This window comes from Dioscorea cayenensis, chromosome 19 (genome assembly GCF_009730915.1).
Source record: "Dioscorea cayenensis subsp. rotundata cultivar TDr96_F1 chromosome 19, TDr96_F1_v2_PseudoChromosome.rev07_lg8_w22 25.fasta, whole genome shotgun sequence".
In the NCBI taxonomy this organism is placed as follows: domain Eukaryota; kingdom Viridiplantae; phylum Streptophyta; class Magnoliopsida; order Dioscoreales; family Dioscoreaceae; genus Dioscorea; species Dioscorea cayenensis.
The window spans coordinates 25,879,766-25,904,709 of record NC_052489.1 but is presented as its reverse complement, the minus strand read 5'-3'; the positions used below and the strand labels follow the sequence as shown (position 1 = coordinate 25,904,709).

At 33.7% G+C, this 24,944-nt stretch overlaps 4 protein-coding genes, 1 long non-coding RNA gene and 3 other non-coding genes across 11 annotated transcripts; 5 read left to right on the top strand and 3 right to left on the bottom strand.

Annotated features, from left to right (window-relative positions):
* The first annotated feature begins 5,804 nt into the window (after positions 1–5,804).
* Positions 5,805–7,390, top strand: LOC120250679 (pathogenesis-related genes transcriptional activator PTI6-like). Its single transcript, XM_039259510.1, has one exon. The coding sequence runs from the start codon at positions 5,954–5,956 to the stop codon at positions 6,746–6,748; it is 795 nt and encodes a 264-aa protein (XP_039115444.1). The 5' UTR covers positions 5,805–5,953; the 3' UTR covers positions 6,749–7,390.
* Positions 7,391–12,006: 4,616 nt separating this feature from the next.
* LOC120283265 lies at positions 12,007–12,924 on the top strand. The gene is made up of 2 exons (XR_005543237.1): positions 12,007–12,520; positions 12,633–12,924. It is a non-coding gene; the product is annotated as an uncharacterized LOC120283265 (long non-coding RNA).
* Positions 12,925–13,895: 971 nt separating this feature from the next.
* LOC120250970 lies at positions 13,896–13,971 on the top strand. The gene has a single exon (XR_005533296.1). It is a non-coding gene; the product is annotated as a small nucleolar RNA SNORD34 (small nucleolar RNA).
* A 336-nt stretch (positions 13,972–14,307) lies between these two features.
* Positions 14,308–14,389, top strand: LOC120250967. The gene has a single exon (XR_005533294.1). It is a non-coding gene; the product is annotated as a small nucleolar RNA SNORD34 (small nucleolar RNA).
* Positions 14,390–15,180: 791 nt separating this feature from the next.
* LOC120249744 (mannan endo-1,4-beta-mannosidase 8-like) lies at positions 15,181–19,595 on the top strand. Of its 3 annotated transcripts, XM_039258369.1 has the most exons (7): positions 15,181–15,496; positions 15,606–15,659; positions 17,366–17,642; positions 17,795–17,989; positions 18,076–18,198; positions 18,610–18,821; positions 18,908–19,595. In XM_039258369.1, the coding sequence occupies exons 1-7, from the start codon at positions 15,477–15,479 to the stop codon at positions 19,347–19,349; spliced, it is 1,323 nt and encodes a 440-aa protein (XP_039114303.1). In that variant the 5' UTR covers positions 15,181–15,476; the 3' UTR covers positions 19,350–19,595. The 3 variants fall into 3 exon arrangements, with proteins under 3 accessions (XP_039114303.1, XP_039114304.1, XP_039114305.1); XM_039258370.1 differs by lacking the exons at positions 15,181–15,496; positions 15,606–15,659 and adding an exon at positions 16,526–16,609; XM_039258371.1 differs by lacking the exons at positions 15,181–15,496; positions 15,606–15,659 and adding an exon at positions 17,169–17,273.
* On the bottom strand, positions 19,569–22,000 carry LOC120249743 (serine/threonine-protein kinase STN8, chloroplastic). 2 transcript variants are annotated; one of them, XM_039258368.1, is made up of 5 exons: positions 21,318–22,000; positions 21,049–21,222; positions 20,316–20,720; positions 19,843–20,201; positions 19,569–19,733 (listed from the first exon to the last, which is right to left on the bottom strand). In XM_039258368.1, the coding sequence occupies exons 1-4, from the start codon at positions 21,909–21,911 to the stop codon at positions 19,851–19,853; spliced, it is 1,524 nt and encodes a 507-aa protein (XP_039114302.1). In that variant the 5' UTR covers positions 21,912–22,000; the 3' UTR covers positions 19,569–19,733; positions 19,843–19,850. The 2 variants fall into 2 exon arrangements, with proteins under 2 accessions (XP_039114302.1, XP_039114301.1); XM_039258367.1 differs by having other exon boundaries at positions 19,569–19,736; positions 21,318–21,999.
* A 130-nt stretch (positions 22,001–22,130) lies between these two features.
* TRNAI-AAU lies at positions 22,131–22,204 on the bottom strand. The gene has a single exon. It is a non-coding gene; the product is annotated as a tRNA-Ile (tRNA).
* Positions 22,205–23,026: 822 nt separating this feature from the next.
* LOC120249285 (methylesterase 17-like) lies at positions 23,027–24,255 on the bottom strand. Its single transcript, XM_039257791.1, has 4 exons — positions 24,031–24,255; positions 23,630–23,770; positions 23,413–23,547; positions 23,027–23,299 (listed from the first exon to the last, which is right to left on the bottom strand). The coding sequence occupies exons 1-4, from the start codon at positions 24,253–24,255 to the stop codon at positions 23,027–23,029; spliced, it is 774 nt and encodes a 257-aa protein (XP_039113725.1).
* Positions 24,256–24,944: the final 689 nt, after the last annotated feature.

Sequence of the window (24,944 nt, the reverse complement as noted above, 5' to 3'; positions counted from 1 at the left end):
TGTGCCATGGAATGAGAGGTTAAGCTTTGATTATAGAATATCTTATATATATATATATATATATATGTTTTTATTAATATCCTTTCCCTTCTTTTCATCATGATTGCAATCACTAACACTTCAATAATTTTGGGACCAATGGGGACTTGCTTCACTTTCAAGCATGGATTCCTTCATTTAAATTTTTAAGTCTTTTGATCACTTGAGATGGTTCATGGTTGTCATTCATTTAAGCTTCACTAAAACAAGGAGTTGGTTCTTGCAAGCAAGAGTATGTTTATGACCATGAGAGATTAGTAACTTTTAAGGTTTTGATTTGATGAAAAGTAAAAATAGATAAAATGAAATAGTTTAAATCATAGCATGTTGTATTGAGTTCAATATTTGTCTTTATCTTCACTTGGTCTTTTGGTAATTTACCATGTATATATTAATTTCCTAATTTTTTTTATGTTAACAAATTTAGAGTTTAAACATGGTCCAAATCAAACTTTTAATTGCATAAGACCAATACTATGATTTTTTTTAAACAATGATTGAATTTTTTATTAGTTATTTAGTTTGTGAATATTAGTGTCCTGGTTTTGGAAAATTATTTTGTATCTTTCATTTTAATTATGATATTTTCCCTATTAAATTATCCTACCGTATCAAATAATTACTTAATTATAACAATAATAATATAATTTGAGTTATATTTTATTTTTATTTATATTAATTGAATTGAAATTCAAAATAACTTGGTTAGAATTAACTTGAGATAACATATAAACACATTAAGCAAGGATGAAAAAAAAAAATAATTATATAAGCATGCATAGTTTGGCATATATAGTCTAAAGCTGAAAACTTTACTATATTTAATTGCATTTAATATAGGAAAGAGCTTCACATATATATCCAACACCTTGTACTTTATTATATAATTAAAAAATAAAAAATAAAAGTAGCAACTCATAATAATGCCCAACAGTGTACCCAAGTCTCCAATTTCAAACTAAAATATATATTTATGTACTTATTTGTTTTATAACTAGCTAATTCAAACTACAATTGGTTTATTGTTCAATTAATGGATCAGTTCTAGTGAAAGCATCAAAATTCCTTTTCCCTTGAACGTCAAGTTACATATGGCCAATTCTTCTTGTGAAAAAGACCATAAACTAATTAATTAATTAATTAATTAGTAAATGAAAGTGATTTCTTAGGTCCTTAATATTCTTCCACTTGAAAATAAGTTGACTTTTCAATCTAATTTTCATCCCACATAAGTTAACTTTAATAATTATATACGTATGATAAAAATTTGATTATTTGTTAATAATTTTTAAATATTATATTGATATTTATGACTGATAAATTTATTATAAAAGTAAATTAACTTCTGTGGGTTTAAATTTGGGATTTTTATTAATACATATATTAGTCTCTCAAATGCATGTATCATGCTTTTTTAAGAATAACTTTCACTGTTAGTTTCTTTTACATGTTGTTTTTCCAAATAATTAATATCTTATTTTACAAAATGGTATTTTCAAACTTAAAAAATAATTAAATTCTATAAAGAAAAAAATCAATTTTTTTAAATCAACAATAATATAAAAAAAGTTTAAATTAAACATAAAAAATAGTTATAACATCACATAAATTTATTAAAATGGAAGAAAACAAAAGTTGAATGAAATGTTTGTTCATCATGGACTATCACGCAAACAAATCGGGACATTGAAAGGTGACTTTAATGAAGGCCCCATGCATACAAAAGTGATACACGTGGCAATACTTAATTCATTCTCTTATTGAGTTTGGTCGCCAACTTGATGTTTACTACATGAAAGTAACATGATTGATACTGAATTTTCTTATATCATTTTCAAGGCCAAAGTAAAACATTGCCCAATTAAATATATATATATATATTCTATTAAATTAATTCAAATATTTCCTGGAAAAGATGGTGAGTTAATTTTGGCTAATTAAATTGCCTGAAAGCTCTAGATAAGAGAAAATGAAAAGGTCATTTGTGAATTTTTTTTTAATTGACAAAAGAACAACTCTATAAAGATAAATTATTCTATTATGTAATTATAAAAATAAAAAAAATATATTATTCATCTAATAAGACACTTCATCAGAAATAGCAATATTATGAACAGCAATATATTTTAGTGTTTATATTATTAGTAAATAATATTGTCGGAGTCAAATTTGGAACCCTTTGTCTTTTTGTGATTTTTTTTGTGAGTTAGCAATAGATTATTAGTGGTTTCCTGTTGAACAAATCTTTATTCTATTTATGTTAGAATTTTGTTTTTATAATGTTTAATGATTTTTTTTTTTTTGTGTTTTTCATATATAAAATTTTTTAGATATATAAAAATTAATAAAACAAAACATACTGTTTAAAATGTATAAATATGTAAATGAATGGAAATAGATATTTTTAAAAGCATATACAACAATGGCTTTTTTATGTGGTTTTTCAAAATTTATTTATTTATTTATTTGCCTTGAAATGACCAAATAACTCTCTATACAAAGTTACTATACATGTTAGACTCCCTTGTCTAGTAAGTGTATAAGATTGAAGGGCAAGAAATTCCCAAAACTTGGGGACCAAGGCATGACCAGGACTCTAAACAAGTCACAAAATTAAGATTTATAAATATAAAACCAAGGTTGAAAACTTAGATAAAAGAAGAGTTAATTGGATGAGATCATATTATTATGTGACAAATTAAATGAGTTGGAAACTTAGAATAATAAATGGTCATAAAGAAGACAAGTTGAATAGATTTGATTCACCAAATAAAGGTTATAGCTTCTCTCACACATCAGTTGACATTTTCATTTTCCTAATCCATCCACCATCTTTTAATTATTCTTATCTTTTTCCCATCAAAAGTAATGAAGAAGAGCAAAAGAAGCTCTTGATAATGTAAATAAGATAAAGAAAATACATGAAAGAAAAACAGCGAAAAAAAGAGTAATAAGTCCGTATAGAAAAAAAAATAAGTTATTGATTGATGGTTCTTTCAAGGCAGGAGTTAACAAAAAGGGAATATCTATTAATAAATAAATATTCTTAAAGAGATTGACTTTTAATTGATATAAAAATTATATTCTTAAATTCATGTAATATATAATATAATTATTAAATTTTTTTATAGTTCTTTTTATTAGTGGTGGATATTGATTTCCGCATCTCCCCTGTATATATTTTGATAATTACCTGTGCATATTATAGTATTCTTTGTACATACTAGATTTGTTTGTGGAGATGAATAACTCAGTACCAACCTCAATTAATATTTTGAGAAATAATTAATTTTTAACCTCATCAGTCATCAGTGCTCTTACGTGATAATGGAAAAAATTACTGTTTTTCTAATTTGGAGATAGTTACATATTTTAAAATAATTAGTGTATTAAAATTTATAATAATATGTGTATATATAAAATTCGCTCATCATATGGAAATTGAATAATTTTTTATTAATATTGGTAAAAATTAAATATCCTAATCACCAAAAAATTCAAACACATAGGATTTATGATAGATGAAATTAGATATAAATTTTTTTTTGAGAAAAATTAAAAAAAAATTATTGGATATTTGATTGATCAATAACTTCATGATCTATTGATATTAAATTTTTTATTTAAAGTGTTTGTTTATGTGTTGAGAAAGTGGTTTCAAACTTTAGATCATATAAAATGAAAATACAAATATATTAAGGTATTAATTTTACAGTTGTACATCTGGGTTTTCATATTTAAAAATAAAAATAAAAAAGAAAGAAATAAAGCGGTCATAATCAGGGAGATGAGCGAGCCTAGAAGCAGCCGAAGTCACAAAAACCAGCAAATAGATTCGAATCCAACCCAATTTAATTTGGATCATCATTTTGGATTCCTTTTCTCCGAGTTCCATTAATTAATTAGCTTCTCGTCTCTTCCACTTCTCATGAGCCAAAGTTCATACGTGGCATTAATGAATAACAAGCTTTGTGTTTTTTATACACACTATCTTTATAAATTAATCACATGACATGATAGCGATGTTTTATTGGGTTGAAAGAGTTCAAACCTTGTTATGGTGCCTTTGTTACTTCAAATTATCAAATTGAACTAAACCTAAATTTTATTTTTTATTTTTTTATTTTAAAAAGAATGATAATTTTGTTTATAGCTCATACAACTAATTTATACTTTTGCATGAGCTACTAGAGTTTTAACTGGTTTATATAACTATAAAATAGAGAAATTAATAGTGTTATTTTTTATTTATTTATTTTTACTATTTTGAAATAGAAGGAGAAGTTAATATTCTTGCTCATTAAAGATATTTTGATTTTTTACTGAAAGTTGTGAAAACATTCAAACTAGTGTAAAATGTGATGCTATGTTATGCTTTGTAAAAAATGTGACAGTATATATATTATATAAATATACATGTTTCAAGGGATCATATGAAAAGAAAACCTGGTTGAGATATCAAGGGTAGGTTGGGATTCCATAAAAAAGATAAAGCTAAGGTACAATAGAGATCACCAAAAAGCTTGTTTTATTAGTTTTACTATTAAATAACACCAATTAAGAGCACCAAAAGAAACAATTCCTAATCTCACACTAAACCAAAATAAAATAAAATAAAATAAAATAAAAAATTCTATTTATCCTACATCCACCACCACGGTCCGCCATAGAACATTACTACATTGATTCACATGGCCACTCCTGTGACTCTTCAGTGAAAACCCTCCGGGCCCCACAAGGCTTACTCAGTAGGACCCATACGATCTTGTTGTCTGTACACTAAATGGACGGCTATGATCAATCTTCGTTGATTTGCCGCTTGCGATCTCACACGTGCGGTCGGCAAAGCATGTACCAGGCCCGACAAGGGACCCCACCCCCTTCCTCTGCTTTGTGGCGGGCTTTGGTTTCCCACTCGCTTTCTTTTTAACTTTCTCTCAAACTCTCGCCGATCCAACGGTCAGGAATTTTTATTAACACGTGTCAACCATCCGCAGCATCTTCTCTGTCCAAGCAACAAGCTGTGAGCGCTGACATAGTAGCTGACGTGGACGACCGTAACGACCAGTGTGGTGAATGACGCTATTGCCATTATCCTCGCCGAGGAATTTCACATTGCCCGGGGCATAGGATAGCGTTAAACTCACCCGCGAGTGATCCGCGAACAAGTAGGGAATTTGGACGGTGGAAAAAGCACGTAAAAAGGCGAATGGGTGAATCCTTTGCGCACGGAGGAGATTTCGGTGACTTAAACTGTGCCAGCAAGAGAAGTCTACGAGATAATGGGGCGGGACGGACGCGTGCCTAGCGTTGGTGGGGGACCCGCAAAGGCGGCTGTGAGTGGGAAATCAGCCACGATATGAGTGAGCTACCAAAAGTACCAAAACACCCCCCTCACTTATCTCATCAAAAACAGACTTAAACCTTTTTTTTTTTTTTTTAAAGTATATAAATAAATTATGATTATTAGAATTTTTACTGCCAGGTCTCGGATTTCACCAAAGGGAAACAGTCGGTCAAATCTCAGTCCTGGAAAAACAAAAGACGAGGGATCTCGACCGTTTATCTTGTTAAGATCCTCCTTGTGATTCGCGAAATGTGAGGCGTTTCAGGGGTATAATTGGGAGAAGGACCCGGTACGCGTCAGAGGAAGCCAGCTGGATGCGAAGAAAGAGGGGTATTATGGTAATTCAAAATGATGGTACCAAATGCCATCTGATATCCCATATATACCCTTCACTCCCTCTCATACTTTCCTTCTGCGCTTCATTTCACCACCTTCTATGCTTTTCTACCCTCTTCTTTCTCCCTCTCTGTTTTCCCTTCGAATCGTGCAAAAACCCTAAACCTCGAATCTTCACCGTTAGATGATACCTCGGATCACCCGGAGCCGTTCGATCTGTGGCCTTGCCTGATGAACCGCAAGGGCCACGGTTGTATCTCCGGCGAACTCTCCCAGCAGGTGTTATCCCCGAGGAGCATGATTTCCGGCAAAGGTCTAGCGAAGTCGAGGCTCGTGCGCATCTCCTTCGTGGATCCGGAAGCTACGGACTCGTCCTCCAGCGACGACGAGGGTCGAGTCTTCCCCCCGAGGCGGAGAGTGAAGAGATGTGTGCACGAGATCGGGATCCAGGCCTCTGTCCCCTCAGAACCGCGGCGGCGGCCGGTGTCAAAGAGGGTTCCGACGAGGCCGGTCGAGAAAAAAAGGTTCCGTGGGGTCCGTCGGAGGCCGTGGGGACGGTGGGCGGCAGAGATCCGGGATCCGTACCAGCGAAAACGAGTCTGGCTCGGGACTTTCGACACCGCCGAGGAAGCCGCTGTCGTTTACGATAGCGCTGCCTTGAGGCTCAAGGGTGATAAGGCGATCACCAACTTCCCCACCTCGAAGGCAGTAACGCCGGCGACGATGACGACGACGACGACGACAACAACAACAACGGCGGAGAGCATAGTGAACCTAATCAACGAGGATGTGTCCTTACTGTTCACATCGCCGACGTCGGTGCTCCGGAGCGGCGGCGATCAGGCGCCGTTCGATTATCTGGCGTTCGGAGACGTGGATGCTTTCGGGCTGAGCTTGGATGAAGAAGATATGCTGATGCCGTTAAGTTTGACGAACTTTGGGTGGCCCAAATCACAGTGCTGGGGCGAGGTCGAGTTCAGCGAGTTCGATGCCGCCGATTTTTCGCTGGAAGTCGTTACCTTCTGAGACGAAAAGACGTGAATACCCTCGACTCTTGTTTTTTGTTTTCTCGGTCGTTTTTCCGCCTAGTGGTAAGGCGGGGTTTTGGGTTTACCGGTGAGTGTGAGTGGCGGGATCTTTACATCATTATTATTATTATTATTATTATTATTATTATTATTATTATGTGTTAAAATTATTATTATAATAATAGGGGTTATATTTATTGGTTTATTTTAAAAAAAAATGGGCGGAAAAGAGAAATCTTGGGGAGAGGGTACTTTTGGGTAATGAGTGGGGATTAATAAGGGCGGGGTATAAGAGAGCTTTCCGTAAGCTCCAAGGCTTTGGCGTGGAAAAAATGTTTTGAGATTTCTTTCTTTTATTTTTATTTTGTATTTGTTTTCCTTTTTTTTTTTTCCCTTTTGATGGGAAAATTAAATATGTAATCTAGCCCATGTAAGACAATAAATAATATCATGTGGAAGTTTGATATTAAATAAAAAAAGAAATATTAAAAAATAAAAATAAAGTTGGGGGGATCTGTTGAAATGGCGTTTACTGTGATTTTTTTGTTTGAAAGATATTGCCACGTGGCAGATGATGGAAGGGAGAAAGGTCTGGACTATGGCGGGTGATGTAGGCATGAAGATAATATATATCATAAAAGAAGGTAATACAAGAACTTGTGATGATGTGTACATGTGTTTTCTTCTTTTTGAAAGATAGGTTGGTTGTAGTCAAAGTCCAGAATTTGCTATGTTTTTTCTTGTTTGTGTTGATTCAATAGTCTGAAAGGAATAAAACCAAATGGAATTCCTTGTAGTTGGTTGTATAAAGAAAATGAGATGGTGAAGTGAAGCCTGATGAAAGATACAAGTGTTTGAGTATGTGTATTCATGCTTTGCAAATATATGGATATGCTTCTGTGTTTTCTGGGAAATTCTGTAACAAAGTTTGAATCTTTATGATTTTTTTGTCTCTCTATTTGAAGTGTTTTTAATTAAAAGTGGTTGTGCAAACTAAAGTTAAGGTATATATATATATATATATTCTTGTAAATGCACAACTGTTGCTTAAACGATAAATAACAATGAAAAATAACATTGATATGTTCTGTAAAATTATAAAGTAGAAAGAAAACCAAGGGAACAAAACATGTTGGGCTGCCCTGGCATTTTATGGGGTACTTTGTCCAAAAAAAACCCAGCTGTTGTCACCCTCTACATGTACTCTGTGCAAAGTGCAAAGTTGTGCAACCTTACGGTAACTATCAGTGCACGCAGTTGTCAGTGAGAATAATCTTGTGACACTTTATTTTAATGACATATTAAATGCACTAATCACATAATTTACAGGAAGCACACATACACACGTTGTTGTAAACTCAAGGTAGACATTTGTTCAAATGTCAGCTTCTAAATGTTGTGTTGGTTTTTTTCTTGATCTAAAGACAAGTCTGAATGGATGGATGAAGTGGAGCCTAGTATTTACCTGAGCCTGAGTTTGCCGTCCCTATGTGTTTATTCCAATTGACTTTAATGTGTATCTGGTTGGATTGAAATATAAGCTAGTTATGCATTTTCATGTTAAAGCATGGTTTATTGAACATTGTGACTGTCGCTGTTGCTGTAGATCTCGAATGATTTGATGTTGTGTTCTTGGTCCAGCTAATTTATTTTGTGTATGTATATATATATTTGACGTTATATATGAGTTGATTCATTATTTATTTATTTTAAAAAAATAATATATTTATTAAAAGATAATATGTCGCAATAATTTTTTGGTCTATTGGTACTCAAGTTTTTTAATAGAATGTTTACGTCCTACTGAAGTGTTATATTCGAGTTTCAGCTCATCTAGGACGAGAGCGTAAATATCTGACATATGATTTATTCATGTAAAAACAAAAATAATGTGTAGAAATAGACATAATATTTCGTGATTTAATTTATATAAAAAAAAACTATAAGTGGGGGGAGCCATCTTGGATGCGACATGTTTGCACATAATATTTTTTATAAAAACAAAATGAAATTTTGTAGATAAGCCTCACAAATTGGATGGATTCTCTTGTCAATTTAGGATGGATATATGAGTACTTGTTGGAAGCCTATCACCTGATTAAAATGAAGTTCGAGTAGATTAAATTTGCAATTGGTGATGTTTTATCCACTGAGAGAGTTAATAACTCAATTATTCACCAAACCTCCAAGATCCAATTTCACTCAACTAAATCCTTCGGCTTCAAATCCAGCCAAACCATTATTACAAATACCAGTAACATCAGCGAATGGGACATCGATGTGATACACATAAAAAGTTTAATTAAAAAAAAAATCTCATATATAAAATTATATTTTGAAAACACACATGTATATATTAGAAAAGTAGCGCAAACAATTAATTTAGATATAAAAAGGCAAAACTTCCCAAGTAACTGAAGAGCCACAGAATTCTCACCTTTTCTGCTGATAAGACCTGAAGATTGTCTAGTTACATTGCTTCATACTTACCCTGTATCCACTTATAATCACATCCAAATAACAGTGCCTGAATGAATGCATCAATGAGTAAAGTTCCTCCCTTCCAACCAGTTGAATGATAGATGAGCTGGAAACCTGAATTACCACCAACAAAAAAAAGCCATAATCTCAAGAATTTTAATTTATGTTAAATTATCTGCTAATTGTGTTGTGATTTGATTGATGAGTATTTAGTATTTGCATTGAATATAAACAGGAAAAAGAAAAAAGGTTCAGTTTCTTCCTGTCTTTGAATATCTATCTAATAACATGTGCAAGAAAAGATATAGCAAGTGCTGGAGACGACTAAGTAGGTTGAACTGAGCAATCAAAGACCAAAAGATGTAATCAAGAAAGTTGTTTTCATAGAGGCATATTCACATTATTGAGTACATATCTTCTTGAGTTGAATTATGAAAATTTCCACCAAAAGGGACTTTAGTACTGATTATTCTGTTTCACCCGCAAGCATAACATTCTGATGCATAAATCTCATTGTGATATATATCTTTATCTTCATCTTTATCTACCTATATATATATATATATATTAATGCATGTATATAAATATTTGTTGGGTTTCAGCCCATTTGGGCTAGAAGAAATAATTGGGCTTGGCCCAAGTTGAAAGAAAAAAAAAGAAAAAAAAAAAATGTGAGGGTTTGAAGGCAAGGAAACCAAGAAGAAGAGGAAGACAAAGGAGGCTAGGGTTAAGCAAAGCAAGATGATCGGTCGGCAAATCAGTGCCGGATTTCACCCCAACTTCGGGTAGTCAATCCTTGCGGGTAGCTCTCCCAGCCTACTGGTTTGATCTTCCTTAATCTCTTCTTGATGTCTCTCTTTGTTATCCATCATGTGTGTTGATGATGTATGTGTGCCAAGAGCTTGCTCTCGAGTTATTGTGCCTTCTTCTTTGTTATCCTCTAGTTGTATCTAGAGAGACCTCATTGTATCCCATTGTTAATGTAGTGAAGCATGTTTAAGAGGCTCTAAGGACTAAGGAGTCCCGTGGTTTTTCCCTCTAGGGTATTCCACGCTAAATCGTTGTCTTGCATTGTTGTATGTTTGTTTATCCCATTCTAACAAGAATTGAGGGGTTTGGTAGTGTTTTATGCTTGAGTTGGAGCTTTGAAGCCTTGAGAACCCTTGGGAGGAGCATTGAAGCCTCGAGGAAGCTATTGAAGGTGTTTTTCCGAGTTCGCGGCCGCACGCGGCCGCAAGGTTGTTAGTGGAGTGTGCCGATCGCCAATGAAGTGCGCTGGTCGCACGCAGCCGCAGCAAGCCTCTTTGTGAACCACAGCGGATCGCCAGTGAACCGCGCGGGCCGCGTAGAATTGCCAGTGAAGTTTTGCGGGCCGCACACTGCCCGTGCGTGAACAGTAACCAATATTTGATTGTTTCTAAATACAGTGTTAGTGACCTGTGCATTGCTACAGTACTTTCTGCAGTTTTCACTGTTTCTAAATACCGTCCAGCAACAATATTTGACCAAAAAAAAAAAACATCTAGGCAAGTGGAGATATTTTATGGAGAAATCCTTGAGAAATGGCCTGATGCTTCAAAGTTCAAACCCATGGAGTTTGATTGAAAAGTTACTATAGTGTGTTCATTTCCGGTGCCAATGCTGTCAATTTAGGAGGTGTTTGTGTGACTGAATTTAAAACTTTCATGGATTTGAGAATTTTTTTGTTTGTATCAAAAAATTTGAATTTTTTTTTTTTGTATTTTTAAATCCAATAATCATGGGATTATGGAATTAGACTAAAATGACCGAATTCTAAAATTCCATATAGTAAATCCCTCCCATGACTTAATATAATATAATTAATATATTATATTAATTATATTAATTACACTATAATTATATTTTATAAAATATTTTATAAATATAATTATAGTGTAATTAATATTAGTAATATAATATATAATCAGTATATTATATTAATTAATTTAATAAATAATTAATATATTGTATTTTATTATAATAAATTAAGGATATATTAATTATATTAATTACTCGTAATATTTGAAATTTGAATTCATATTTATATTAAAAAAAATTGTATATTTTATAATAAATATTAATTATTTATAATAACATGTAATTCTGGTAAAAACACATCAAACCAAATACATGTTTTCAAAATCCAAATTTACAAATCCCTCCGATCAAACACAAAATTCTATGATCCAGCATTACAAATACATTTAATCAAATATTAGATTTGACTCTCCTAAATTTTTAAACACAAAGTTTTGTAAATACAAATCCACTAGATTTTTAACAACATTAAGTAACAGATTATGTGAAAGCTCCTTTCAAACCTTTTTTTTAATGAGTGGCGACAAGCACCTACTATTTTAAGAATGTCAATAAGTAAGACAAGGTAAAATACTGAGATACACTTATTTAAAAGCAAGGCAGCATGCAAGACAACGAGAGTGAATAAATTATTTATAGGTTTTCATTATTCCACGTGTTATCATGCTCTACAAATGCATTTATTTTATTACGTATATGAATACGAATTTAATATGTAGGGCAGAGTAACACATGGAATAATGAAGATCTATTATATTATATGCACCCAAGATTTTATATTAGGGATCATAACCGGATAACCCAACGGTGCTAAATATATATATTATTACAGAATTTCAAATTTCAAATTGAGGATTAGGGTTTTGTTTTTAAGTTTTATGTTGTTGAGTTGTGTCCGTGGAAGGCGGCAAATATATATATATATATATATATATATATATATATAAATGTTTTTGCAAAATTTCAAACCGAAAATTAGGGTTTTGTTTTAAAAATCCTCGATCTCGCGGACACGCCGCCACTCTAGTCCAGTCTTGTTACTATGATGCGTGCTTGCTTGCTAGGGTTTAGTCCTCTGTTTTTCATCAATATGGAAGAGAAGATCTCATTGTCATTGCTGGGACGAAGGATGAGGCCGCGAAGGTATTGGCTCTCTTCTGAGGAAGTGGTTTCATGTTTCTCTTCTTTGCCTTGCTAGTTTGTTTCCTTTGATCTTCATTGAAGCTAAAAGAAGAAGTTGGTTGTTAAGGAATCCGTGGAGAAGGTTTATTTAGCTGGTTCAGAAGTTTGAGAGCTTATGCCATCAAAATGATCGTTGTTTATAGGGCCAAGATTGAAACTTTTGGTGGATTTCTTGTTGGCATTTGATTTCCATGCTTATCAGTGCACATGTCCTGCAGTGGGTGATGTGCTTGAGAGTAGTTTTCTTAACATAGGCAACCTTGATTTGGTAAATTTCACGGTGATTATAATATAATGTCTTGGTTGTGTATGGACATTCATAAAGGTTGATTTTAATTTTTGCTTCTGCTGCTGCTGCTGCTGTTTTTTTTGTTGTTTAGGTGGAAACTAGCACAATACGCTCTCTATATACAAGAGGAAGAATTGGGAGAGGGTATTGTGCTTGGACTTGTGCGAATCATCATTGAGAAGAACAAAGCCTGAATTATCTGTTTGAAGAGGGATGTGGTTTAGTGTTATACATGTCGTGTTCCAATATATTCTTGTTAAATCTTTTTATTGTCAAGTAATGGTTGTTGATGATTCTTCTGATGCCTAGCTATGTTCACAACAATTCCTCTTATTTGACAGGATCGATAGATCCCATTGAAAAGATATGGTTAAAGTTTTTCACTTTTAGTGGTCTATGTTTTTTTTTTCCACTCCAATGCTTAGGTAATTTATGCTTCCCTTGACAGATTTTTTTTATTGACAAAATGTATGCATGCGTGATCTATGCCTTCCTATAATAACATGCTGACCTAGATCATGTTTTGTGTGGTGAAGTTTTTTTAACTTTGGTTTCAGATGATGAAATGTGAACCTGTAGATTCGCTGATGGGCAACAGAGTTTGTAGTTAAGGGAAGGTTTGCTTGCAAACAATTTGAGGCAACTCTATGAGTTATGCCAGTGAATATATTACCACTTTCACTTGCACTTTCTCAGATTTTCATTGACAGAACTGTCCTGAGTAATTTCTTATCATTGAATTTGAATGATCGTCCTATGCGTGTGGATTTTTTCTGTTGGGTTATGTCATAATTTGGTTGTGCATTTATCTTGAAGTATGCATGTCTGCAAATGAATAAACCCATTCATTTCTCGTATGCGTGTAGGTAGATTTTGTTGTTAATGACTAGGTTTGTTTTTCATGAAAAGCAAATTAGGGCCCGGTTCCCTATCCTCAAATTGATTTGTTGCCTTTGCTACCATCTTTTGTATTTTTTTTAAGACAGGGAGGGTTATGATGATTAGAAATATGCCTTGATGGAATTCCATATAAAATATTTGTCCCTGGCTTTGAAGAAAATTATAGTTGGGTGACATTCTCTTGTGCTATTTAATTCTGATTACTGATTATTTTGAGGTTGCTGTTTGTCCTGGGACCTTGTGATCTTTTCATGCTTGATTTTGTTTTCATCTGGTGTCTGAGTAAGGTGGCTACTTATGAATTATGCTTTAATCCACACCAGTAGCTATCTCCTGTCATGAAAACCATTTTTTTCTCTAATCTTCTTAACAAGCAGTTATGTTGTTGCATAGCGCTTATTAGTCGGTTGTTGTTTTCCTGGGTTTTTTATATTTATTTATTATGTTCTATTTCAAGCCTGTGATGATCAGCTTATTGCCTACATTGCTTGATATGTTTTCGTGATAAGACATTGCTCTTCTGAGGCCTTTTGCTTGGATGCCAAAGTTTTTGTTTTCTGTTTGTTGTTCTGTTTTGCTTTGTTTTGTTTATGAGGAACTTGATCACAATAAATATTTGAATAACAATAACAGTGGCCTGGGATGATCAGAATATTGCCTACATTGCTTGATGCCGTCTCATGATATGATTCTGCAAATATTCTGAAGCCCTTTTGCTTGGATGCAGAGTTTTCTCCTGCCCTTTTAATATTTACAGATTATGGTTTATTGCGTTTGTTTTCCTAGTTCTCATCTCAACTGGTTTTTCTCTGAGATCAAGAGATTCTTTTTGAACTGGATCAGTATGTGCATTTGTTAGCAATACTAGAGGCCTGTGACGATCAAAATATTGCCTACATTGCATGAATGCTTTCCATGATAATGATCTGCTATGATTCTGAGGCCTCTTTGCATGAATATCGTAATAACTTTTTTTTGTTGCCCTTAATTATTTAGTTATATGGGAAAATTTATTTCCGTACATATCAATTGCAATATTTTTGTGTCAAGATATTTTCCTTTGTCATCATCCAAATTGTTTTGCCTGTTATATATGTTATTGTATGCTTATTCTTAGACTTGGTCCAGGCCATCTTGTTTAAGGGAGCTTCAATAACCACTTGCAGAGTTGTTGTCCCTCAGGGCCTTCATCTGGTATTTGGGGATGTTACACTTGTACACAGAAAGTGCACAAGATAAAGTTTTAACGCAGTTGTAAATTTCTGATGATTTTAAGACTCTCCAAGTGTTATTTATCAAGGCGAAATTTCCAATCTGTATATGTTCTCATTGTTATAAACATATTAAAATAATTGCATTTTTGCTCAATTTTTACCCATGTAATATATATCCTTGAAAGATTTTCTTTCAGTTTTAATGTATTTAAATATTATTTTTTTTGCTTTAATAATTCATTTGCTTTGCAATACAAAGTACAATCATTGACAACTTTTCATGTAATTTCTCCATTACCATGTTCATAACCATCATTTATTTATTCCATAAATTGGATGATCCAACAAGAGGTATAATGTTAAAAAAATAAATAAATAAATAAATAAAAACTACCACGTGCTCATCATCTATGGACACATTTGAATTTTGAAAATTTAAATGAACTTAGCCATCTTTCTTAAACTTATTGTACCGTTTTGTCAGCTAGCTCATCTTTCCTCTTCTATGAAAATGTGAATGCCTCCATCGAAGACAATTCTCCAAAGAATTCACCGTCTCTTACTTTCTTGTTACCATTTTCTGGCGCCCTCTCTCAATTCAAATCAAATAATGGAATGTTTCTCCTTTTGTCATCCAATGGAGCGTCTGTCTTTTGAGACGTCCCCTATAATTCAAAATCATTTCTTACAGGGAAATTTCATATAGAGACAAAGTTATATTGCTATATATACATATGCATGTGTTTATTTATTTCTCCATTCACTGCATTCACCTCTAAAAAGCAGTGAAAGAGGAGAAGTGGCTGCCTCTCTGCTCAACAATGGCAATCAGCTCTTTCATGTAAGCTTTCTTTTTTCTTTCAAATTAGTTTACTTATATATATATATATATATATTATCAAATCAAAATGTGTTTTTATTTTATTTTATTTTATTTTTTGTGCTTTTAGGTGTTGTTGTATGAATATGCTCAGCTGTTTTTCAAATAGCAAGGGGAGAAACAGGTATTATTGTATATTTCTTGAATGCATTTTGATTCCCTTTCTTGAACCTTTCTTGTTCTTTCAAGTTGCATTATAAGAAAGCACTATTCACATGATAATAATTAGTACTAGGACTATACAACGATCTGGTCATTAGCGAAGCTTTTTTCTATTTACTTCTGTTGTTTTCTTATTATATTATCATTTATCATACAAGTGCTATAAAGTAGGCGTTTTGGCCCGTAGGAGTAGCGCAGTACTTCATAAAACATTATTTATTACATTAATAATTGCTTTTGATAAAGCTGTTGTAGAAGATGTCCTTCTATATATATTTTTAATATAAATAAATAAATTATAATTTTATTAAATAAAACATAAAAAGATGAATTTGTGGTTTATTTATTTATTATAAATTTTAAAAAATTATTATAGCCAATTAAACATAATATGGCTACAAAATTAATATATGAAGCAAAAATAAATATAAATAACTGATCAAATTTGATAAACTTTTTTTTTTTGTTAAATAAAATATGAAAATCATATAAAAGAGAAATTGCGTTGCAAATTCAAACCATTTTGAATTTTGAATTGAGAAATGTAAAAAACAAAAAGTTGTAAGGAACTAATTTTCAAATTTCATAAATTTTACTTTTTAAAATATACCAACTTGTACTACAGACAAAAATTGGGTACTGTTTAAAAATGTAAATTATTTGACAAAAAAAATTATCCACGTGGCCAACTACATGATCCACCGAAGTTATAACATACTTCGAGTTGAAGCAACAGCCAAGACCTGATCACAAACGGTTCCAAAGTGTGTGAACAATTCATAGGTGGTGGTATATAACTAAATTACACACACCAAAATTAAAAAAATTAAAAAGTCAAGTTGTTATCTTGACCTTGTGCATCCTGGAATCCTATGTACCTTAAATCTGATCTTCATTTTGCTCCACTTTGAGGTAAGGGTGGACATGGGCCGGGCTGGGTCGGGTCTGGGCTGGGTTAGACTCAAATATACAACCCATATATTTGGGTTGGGCCGGGCCATGTTCGGGCCAAATTGTTTTGATCCAAACCCGACCCATTTGATTGTTATTAGGCCCAGGTCCAGCCCGACCCGACCCAAAAAATAATTAATTTTTTTATGAAATAATTGAAATAACTAAATAAAACTACTACTACAACCCCTAAATTTTTTTCAAACATTTAAAAAAAAATACAACACAAGTATTATAAATGTTTACTCTTTTCAAGCCTATTACTATTATATGTATATAATTATATATATTATAAATAATATATGATATATATTATTTATTTATTCGGGTCGGGCCGGGTCGGGTCGGGTCAAAATTCATCTGACCCAAACCCAGCCCGAAATTCAATCGGGCCAAAACATTTGAGCCCAACCCAGTTTTTTGGGCCAACTTTCTAAACCCAAGCCCTGTATTTTTTGGGCTGGGTTCGGGCCAGCCCATGGGTCGCCCGGCCCATGTCCACCCCTTGAGGTAATGGAATTTCTGCAGCATGTTATCAATCAGTCATTTTCTTTTTCTAAACTTTGTTAAGAGGAAGTATACAATGTTTTCTTTGTAATTGGCATGAAATATGATTCTAAAGATTGTATGAATTTGTTAAAAGCTTTTATAGTTCAGGAATTATATATGCTTATGCCAATTGATGTATAATTCTAGTTTTTAAATGAATTCTGGTAGGACACATGCAATGGAAATAATGGAGGAAAAGGAGTGGGGAATGGTGGGGAAGAGAGGATGCCAGTTTGTAGTTGAAGACAAGCCTTTCTTTATTAATGGATTCAATACTTACTGGTTGATGGTTCTTTCGGCTTATGAGCGTAAGAAGGAGGTCACTAAAGTTCTTCACCAAGCTTCTTCTGTTGGTCTAAATGTTTGTCGAACTTGGGCTTTCTATGATGCTGGTTCTAGGGCTCTTCAGATAACTCCTGGAGTTTACAATGAAAAAGTGTTTGAGGTATTCACCTTTTTATTTTTATTTTTATTTTTTTATATCTGTATGTATCTGTATGATTCATATTAGATTGTTGCTTTATATAGTTGTATCTTAACATATGGTATCAGAGCTATTGTTTTTGGTGAATGAGAAAATATTTATGTTTCATCTAGGGACTAGATTTCGTACTGAGTGAGGCGAAGAGGTTCGGAATCAGGCTGATACTGTCTTTTGTTAATAATTGGAATGCATTTGGAGGCAAGGCTCAGTATGTAAATTGGGGGAGAGATGCCGGCCTGAGTATAACTTGTGACGATGACTTCTTCTCTGATCCAACCATCAAGGGCTACTATAAAGCTCATGTTAAGGTAATCCTTTCGTTGCTTTTAGTTTTATTGTTTCTTATGTATTAAGTAAATGTGTTGATTGTGTTCTCTCGCAATTGCTTTTGCAGGCAATCCTTAACAGAGTCAACACAATCACCAATGTGATGTATAAAGATGATCCGACTATTTTTGCATGGGAATTGATTAATGAACCTCGATGCCCTTCTGATCCTTCGGGTGATAAATTGCAGGTTAGCATATCTTTGATATGTGTGTGTGTGATATTATTTCTTTTCATCATCATCAGATTAATATCTGGCTTGCTTTTTAGCATGTTACTGATACATCAACCGAGGTTTATTTGTCACACTGCAAGATGACTACAATCTTCATAGTCTTGGAACAGTGGTGCATTTTAGTCATCATATACAATCTTCATGATATATGGATGATGTTTACCTTCAAAAGTTCCCTGAAAAAAGAAGTACCTTATAAATCCTTAGATAGAGTTGATAATAATAAAACATAACATGTAAGAAATATAATTTGACTTGCCACCACTGCATTGCAATTTTTAAATTCTCGGTATCTGATTATCAGTACTGCTAGAATGCATGAATGAACATTAAATCAATCAGAATATCTTTCTGAACATTTTGCAGGCATGGATAGAAGAAATGGCATCATATGTGAAATCCATTGATCCAGTTCATTTGCTTGAGATTGGAGAAGAGGGATTCTATGGTTATTCAAACCCAGACAAGATGCTTCTGAATCCCAGTCGATGTGCAGGAGAAGGAGGCACTGATTTCATCAGAAACCATCAAGCTTCAGGAATCGATTTCGCTTCTGTTCACATGTATCCTGATTCTTGGTGAGTTCAGATTCTTGCACATTCAATTCAGTCATTCCATCATCAATAGATTCATAACACGTATAATACTATTTCATGTTCGAAAGGATTAAGCAGCCAGATTCCAAAGCACGCCTAAACTTCGGCCGGACATGGATGCAGAGCCACATCGACGACGCAGATAATGTACTTGGAATGCCTGTTGTGTTTGGAGAATTTGGTGTGTCTAGGAAGCATGAAGGGTTCAGTTTCTCCTTCCGTGATACTTTCATTAATATGGTACATCAGACACTGTTGCGTTCGACAAAGAAAGGAGGGAGTGGAGCAGGATCCCTCCTTTGGCAGCTATTTACTGAAGGTACTGAGAACATGGATGATGGTTATGCTGTGAACCTTGCCAAAGCTCCATCAGTATCACACATGCTTGCACTCCAGTCAAAGAGGCTAAAAAACTTGGTTACCAAGAGTTCCAGGAAATGGTTTTGGAGTGGCAAAAATAAAAACCTGTTGAACAAGTTTACCACCAATCATGAAGAGCCGCAGAAATAAGTGCAAGATAAATAGATATAGTTTTACAGTGAAATATATACTATATATATGTTGTTGGCCTTTAAGTATTTATTAGCTTGCTAAAGGCCACTCTATAAATGTATTTATTAATTCTTCCCTTCTGTTTGGGAAGTATATAGTATAAAATTAGTTTATAGATTCAATCTGCCAAAATTATTTGGTGGAACTGAGCATCTGCACTTGTTGGAGATGTATATATACTTCAAACTCTGAAGTTTGTTATTAGTCGTATGAAATATATATTTATGTGTCAAGGATGTCCAGATAAAAATGTCATCATAAATCACATATTCAGTGAATTACTCTATACAGAACTTAATTATTTCTTTGTTCTTCCGATGAAACTTTGACCTCCCTGATCTTCTGCTGCATTTCAGATGAACATATATCAGTCAGTCATCTTTCCACTGATCAAGAATATATGAATAAATAGAATTTGGGATAAAAAAATAAATAAATAAAGGTGGAGTACCTGAGGGACTAGTATTTAGACAAGCTCAACTTTGAGAGAATGGCTGCTGCTTGATCACCACCAAGCAAGAAATACGGATGCCGAAGAGCGGCAGATGCCGATAACCGGCCCTTTCCGAGAATTCCTCTTTTTGCTATTAGCTTTGTTGCTAAATCCCATCCTCTACCATAGTCAAGATCTAACAGGCTTAAATCTGGTTTCGTACGCGTAAATTCCCGCCATTTTTTCAGATCATAACCAACACCCTTTAATTGTGTGTTGAAATTCTTCAGACCTGCAGCAGACCTCAAGTTTGGAACTGCCATTTGCATGAGCACAATTCCAGCTGAATACATATCAAATAGATCAGGACTGTTTAACTGCAGCATCAGACACAGAAAACCAACAAGGAAGACTAAATGTCAGCATCAAATGTGCCTATTAGCTTTTCAAAAATTATTAAATTAAAAGACAAATGGCATGGAGTCTCAAACCTGCCAAAGGATTGGAGAAAGAATTGCAGCAATAGGTTCAGGTGGAGGAGTGGGTGTTTCCTCAGGAAGAACATAAAGCTCAGGGGGGCAATAGTCGGGATCGAGCAAACCACGATTAGGGACATAATTTTTGCCGATACGAAGATCTGTGGCAGCTCCAAAATCTATGAGTTTGATTTGTCCCTTCCTTGTCACAACTAAATTGGCCGGCTTAATGTCTCGATGGACTATTCCAGTGTCATGGATCTTCTTAAGTGAAGTTACTATTTGTCTCATGATTTGTTTAATGATAAGCGCATTCCTTTTAACTGAATCTAATCCTTGAAGTGTTTGTCCGAACATGATCTTTTCCAAGTTCAATGGGAAGCTGCGATCATTCATGTAATCAGCCAGGTCTCTATCTCCCTATATTATCAAATTGGAACCAGTCAGTAACATGAGTCACCATTGATGAACACAAGGTATGATACCAATGGCTTAATTCTATAATTTTACATAGGTTTGCAATAATTAATAAAAGAGATGATGATTAATTATATTGTTCCTGCGGTACTTAATGTACTACCAAAGTTTGTGAAGATATAATTCGATATGACAGTAAGCATATATTTTCTTTTTCTGTTTCATTGCAAATCAAATATATTCATAGATATTCACCTATTCATTTCAATTATAGATAGTTACATGTGAAACTACAACAAAAATTTATCTAATAAAACTCTGTTAAATTTACCTCAAACTTCCACACAAGCCATTTACCACCTTTAGTAAACTGCATACTATTCTCATCAGCAATAAAACTCCCAAGAAACTCAGCACATGAATCCGGAGCTGCTCGCGATACTCTGTAATTAAACCACTCCTCATAATCTCCACATTCCTCAGCTCCAATTATTCCAACCTTCACCTGATGAAATCAAAGAATCTAAATTAAAATTTTGACATACAGGTATTTATAAAAGAAAAAAATGGCATTGAATTGATCAAGCAAAACAAAGTTGCCTTTTTGAGAATAACTTTCTCTTTGAACCTGCCATCCATTTGCAATCTTCTAGCACTCTTCTTAATCCTATCCTCCACAATGACATTCTTGGGAACAATGGCTCCTGCATAAACAACTCCAAATGATCCCTCACCCAATCTCTCCCCAACAACAAAATCACTCATCTTCAAATTCCTCCTCCCTAACAAGCTATCAAGGCCCTGCTGCAATGGAGCAAAAACATAGGTATCAATGGCACCAATCAGAACTCCTGGCCTTGCAGTCAAGTACACCCAACTCAGTCCAAGAAGAAGAAGGACCCCCCAATTGGTTGAAGATGTTTCTTCAAACTGAGAGAAACCATACTGCAAAACTGGAAACAGAGGACTGGATTCATCCAAATGGAGAGTGTTGGTGAGGAAATCTTCAGGGAATTCAGTGCCAAGGATGGCATTGCAGCATGAAGTTGGTCTGTTTCTTTTGGATTTGTATGAAGGTGGGTTGAAGTGGATGAGTGAAGTTGGTTTTGAAGAAGAGGTGATCCATGGGAGTGTGGAGTGCTTGTTGTTGGGTGTAGTGGGTGCAGGGGTTGGAGGGAGGAGAGAAGAAGCCATGGATGAGCTTGGGAATGTTGAGTGAGGCTTGTTGGTTTAGTTTGTTCTGAGTGAGTTCAAAGGAGAAAGATGTGTATGTAAGTCAGCAGAGGTTGCCATGGAGCCACGCCGCGAATCTGGGTTTGTTATCCGGCTGTTTTTGCATTTTGGTACTTGAAACTATAAATAATAATTTCTTGGTTTTAGAATATAAAATTTGGAAAAAATAATAAAAAACTTTGGCCCATGCAGGTCTCGAACCTGCGACCTTCGCGTTATTAGCACGACGCTCTAACCAACTGAGCTAATAGGCCAATTTATTGGTGTTTCTTTATTATATATTTATATATATTATTAATATATTTTTTTTTAATTATTCTAATGTTATAATATAAATTTTAGTCCATTCAACTTTAAATCATAACATTTTATAAAAATTTTAATTATTTGATAGTATATTTTATATAAGATATCTATAATTGATTATATATTTATTTGACAAATTGTATATATAAATATCACTGCAAAACCTATAGATTCTTTCAAACCTTATGCAAAACCCAAACTATAATGTGCATAATTTTGTGTGTGTATGTATGTGAATGTGTGCAACTATCAACAATAGCTTTTTTTTTTTTTAAGTGGTTTATCTATTTTTTTTTAAAGTATGTATATGTAAATTTAAATTTAGAATAGAGTATAAATAATTAAGGAAAAAATCAGATATCAAAGGTAATAATATGCAACATAAATGTAAGCATTAAACTATTTTTTTTTGGTTTGTGTGTGCAAAGGCTTTGCAATGGTGTGTATAAAAGAAATTTTTGTTTCAGAAATATATGTATATATATATATATATATATTTCCGTTGAAAGTTTAAATATATATATGTTATATCTTAGTACTTTACAAAAATTGCAAAATTACAAAGGAGTTTTGTGAAAATTAAATAAATAAATAAATGCAAAGGAATAGGAGTCACAAATCCACATTCACTGCTACTGATTCATTCCAGCAAAAAAGAAAAGATTTTGCAGAAATAACATCTTGTGCATTTCAATTATTTGAGCAAATGTATATCATCAAATTAACAATGTTGATAAGAACTCAAATCAATATCATCCGAAACAACTTAATTAACAAGAGCTTGAAGCTTTGATTATCAGATTGAAGAGCTCATGAGAAGCAGAGAAGAAAGGGCTGTGATCAGTGTTGATGATCATCACTTCATTTGGAGGCCATCTTCTGATCATTGCATCCTGTTGTTCAGGCTTCATCATATTATCATACATTGTCTTTATATACACTCTTCTCACATTCTTCACATCAATTTCTTTGTCTCTTCCGAATCTTGCTTTTGATATTGCATATGGCCATGGCCTCAACAGCATAGATGCCAGTGATGAATCCTAATTATAATTAAGCCAAATCTTGCAGTCTTAATTAATTTATTAATAACTACTGATTATTATAAACTTTGTAAATAATTAGGATGCTATATATATGTATATAAAAATATTACCTCTTTCGGGCTCATTTGATATAAGATTCTTCTCTGGAATTCCTTCTTCAGACCGATGCTTGTTGGGGGATTCTCAGGTCCTAAACTGAATTCTAGTTTATATACATCTCCGAATTCAGATAAGTTTGGTATTCCCTGCAGTTAAAAAATAGTCGGCAATCAGTATCAGCTCTGATACCACGTTAGATGCATTTGTTTAGTGAAGACAGAGATATACATCAATGAGGTCTTGATCAGATACAAAGCCTGATGGGAGCATTGTTGCAGCAATGAAGATGGCAAGTGAGATCTTGTTGCTGAATTCATGCATGGCCTTTGTAACATTAAGCCCTCCTGCACTATGCGCCACTAAAACCACCTGAAACAGTTATTTACATATATCTAATTAATTATGTTCATTCAAAGTTAGCCTTTAAATAAAAATTATAAGTAATTAATATTCACTCTTTTAGAGTTAGAAATCACCGCATATATATATGTACACACATTACATATGAGATTATTATCTTATATATCAAATTAAGAGTTGAATACGCGCGAATTACTTACGTAGTTACTAAACTGATTATATACAGTTCTCTTCATATAGAAAGTTCCTTATCTATCTAGATAATTTACCTTTTCATCAAGTGGCAAAGCAGACATGAAATCATAGAGAGGTTGATGGTATTCATCAAAGGAAAGAATGGAGTTTGGATCCTTGGTGCTGATTCCGGCCCCAGCGAGGTCTAAGCAAGATACTTTGTGGCCGGAGCTATCCAGGAGATGCTGCAGTTTGAACCAACACCATGCACCATGCCCCACCCCATGCACCATAACAAAGTGCTGCTTCTTCTTATCCATTATTTCTTCTCTGAAAAACTAGTATTCTTACTGATTTCTTCTACCTATTTTATTACTCATCCTTCTTTCTAGGCTTCCTCTGGGGTCTTCCTCTTTTTATACAATACAATCTAGCCTTCTTGAGATTCAGGGAGTTTGACAAATGGCGGTTCTCACAAAGGTGGTAAGTTGTTTAAGCTTAGAATTCAGAAAGAAAAAGATGAGCAAATTAAGATTGTTCAAACAGTGAATATTCCAATGCATTGAGATGAAAGAATTAATGTTTTCCACACATACAGCCATACTGGCCTATATTTCTTTATATAAGTCTAATATTGACGGTTACAAGTGAGAATTCTTCATGGAAGTTTTACATATCCTTAATTTTAGCCACTAACTTGTTAACTGAAAGAACATGACAGTAGAACGAGTCTTCAGGGAGGATATTCACAAGCATGTTCACTTTGTTTAACAGTCCCCTTCAATCTCAATGGTGTAGATACTATATTGAGATTGTTGCAAAGTGAATGAAAGACTTGGACTGAAAGAGGCTTGGTCAGAATGTCCGCCAGTTGATCTTGAGAAGATATGAATCGAACATCCAGAAGTTTTCGAGCAACTCTTTCTCTTACAAAATGAAAATCTACTTCAATGTGTTTTGTTCTGGCATGAAAAACGGGGTTGGCAGAAAGATATGTTGCTCCAATATT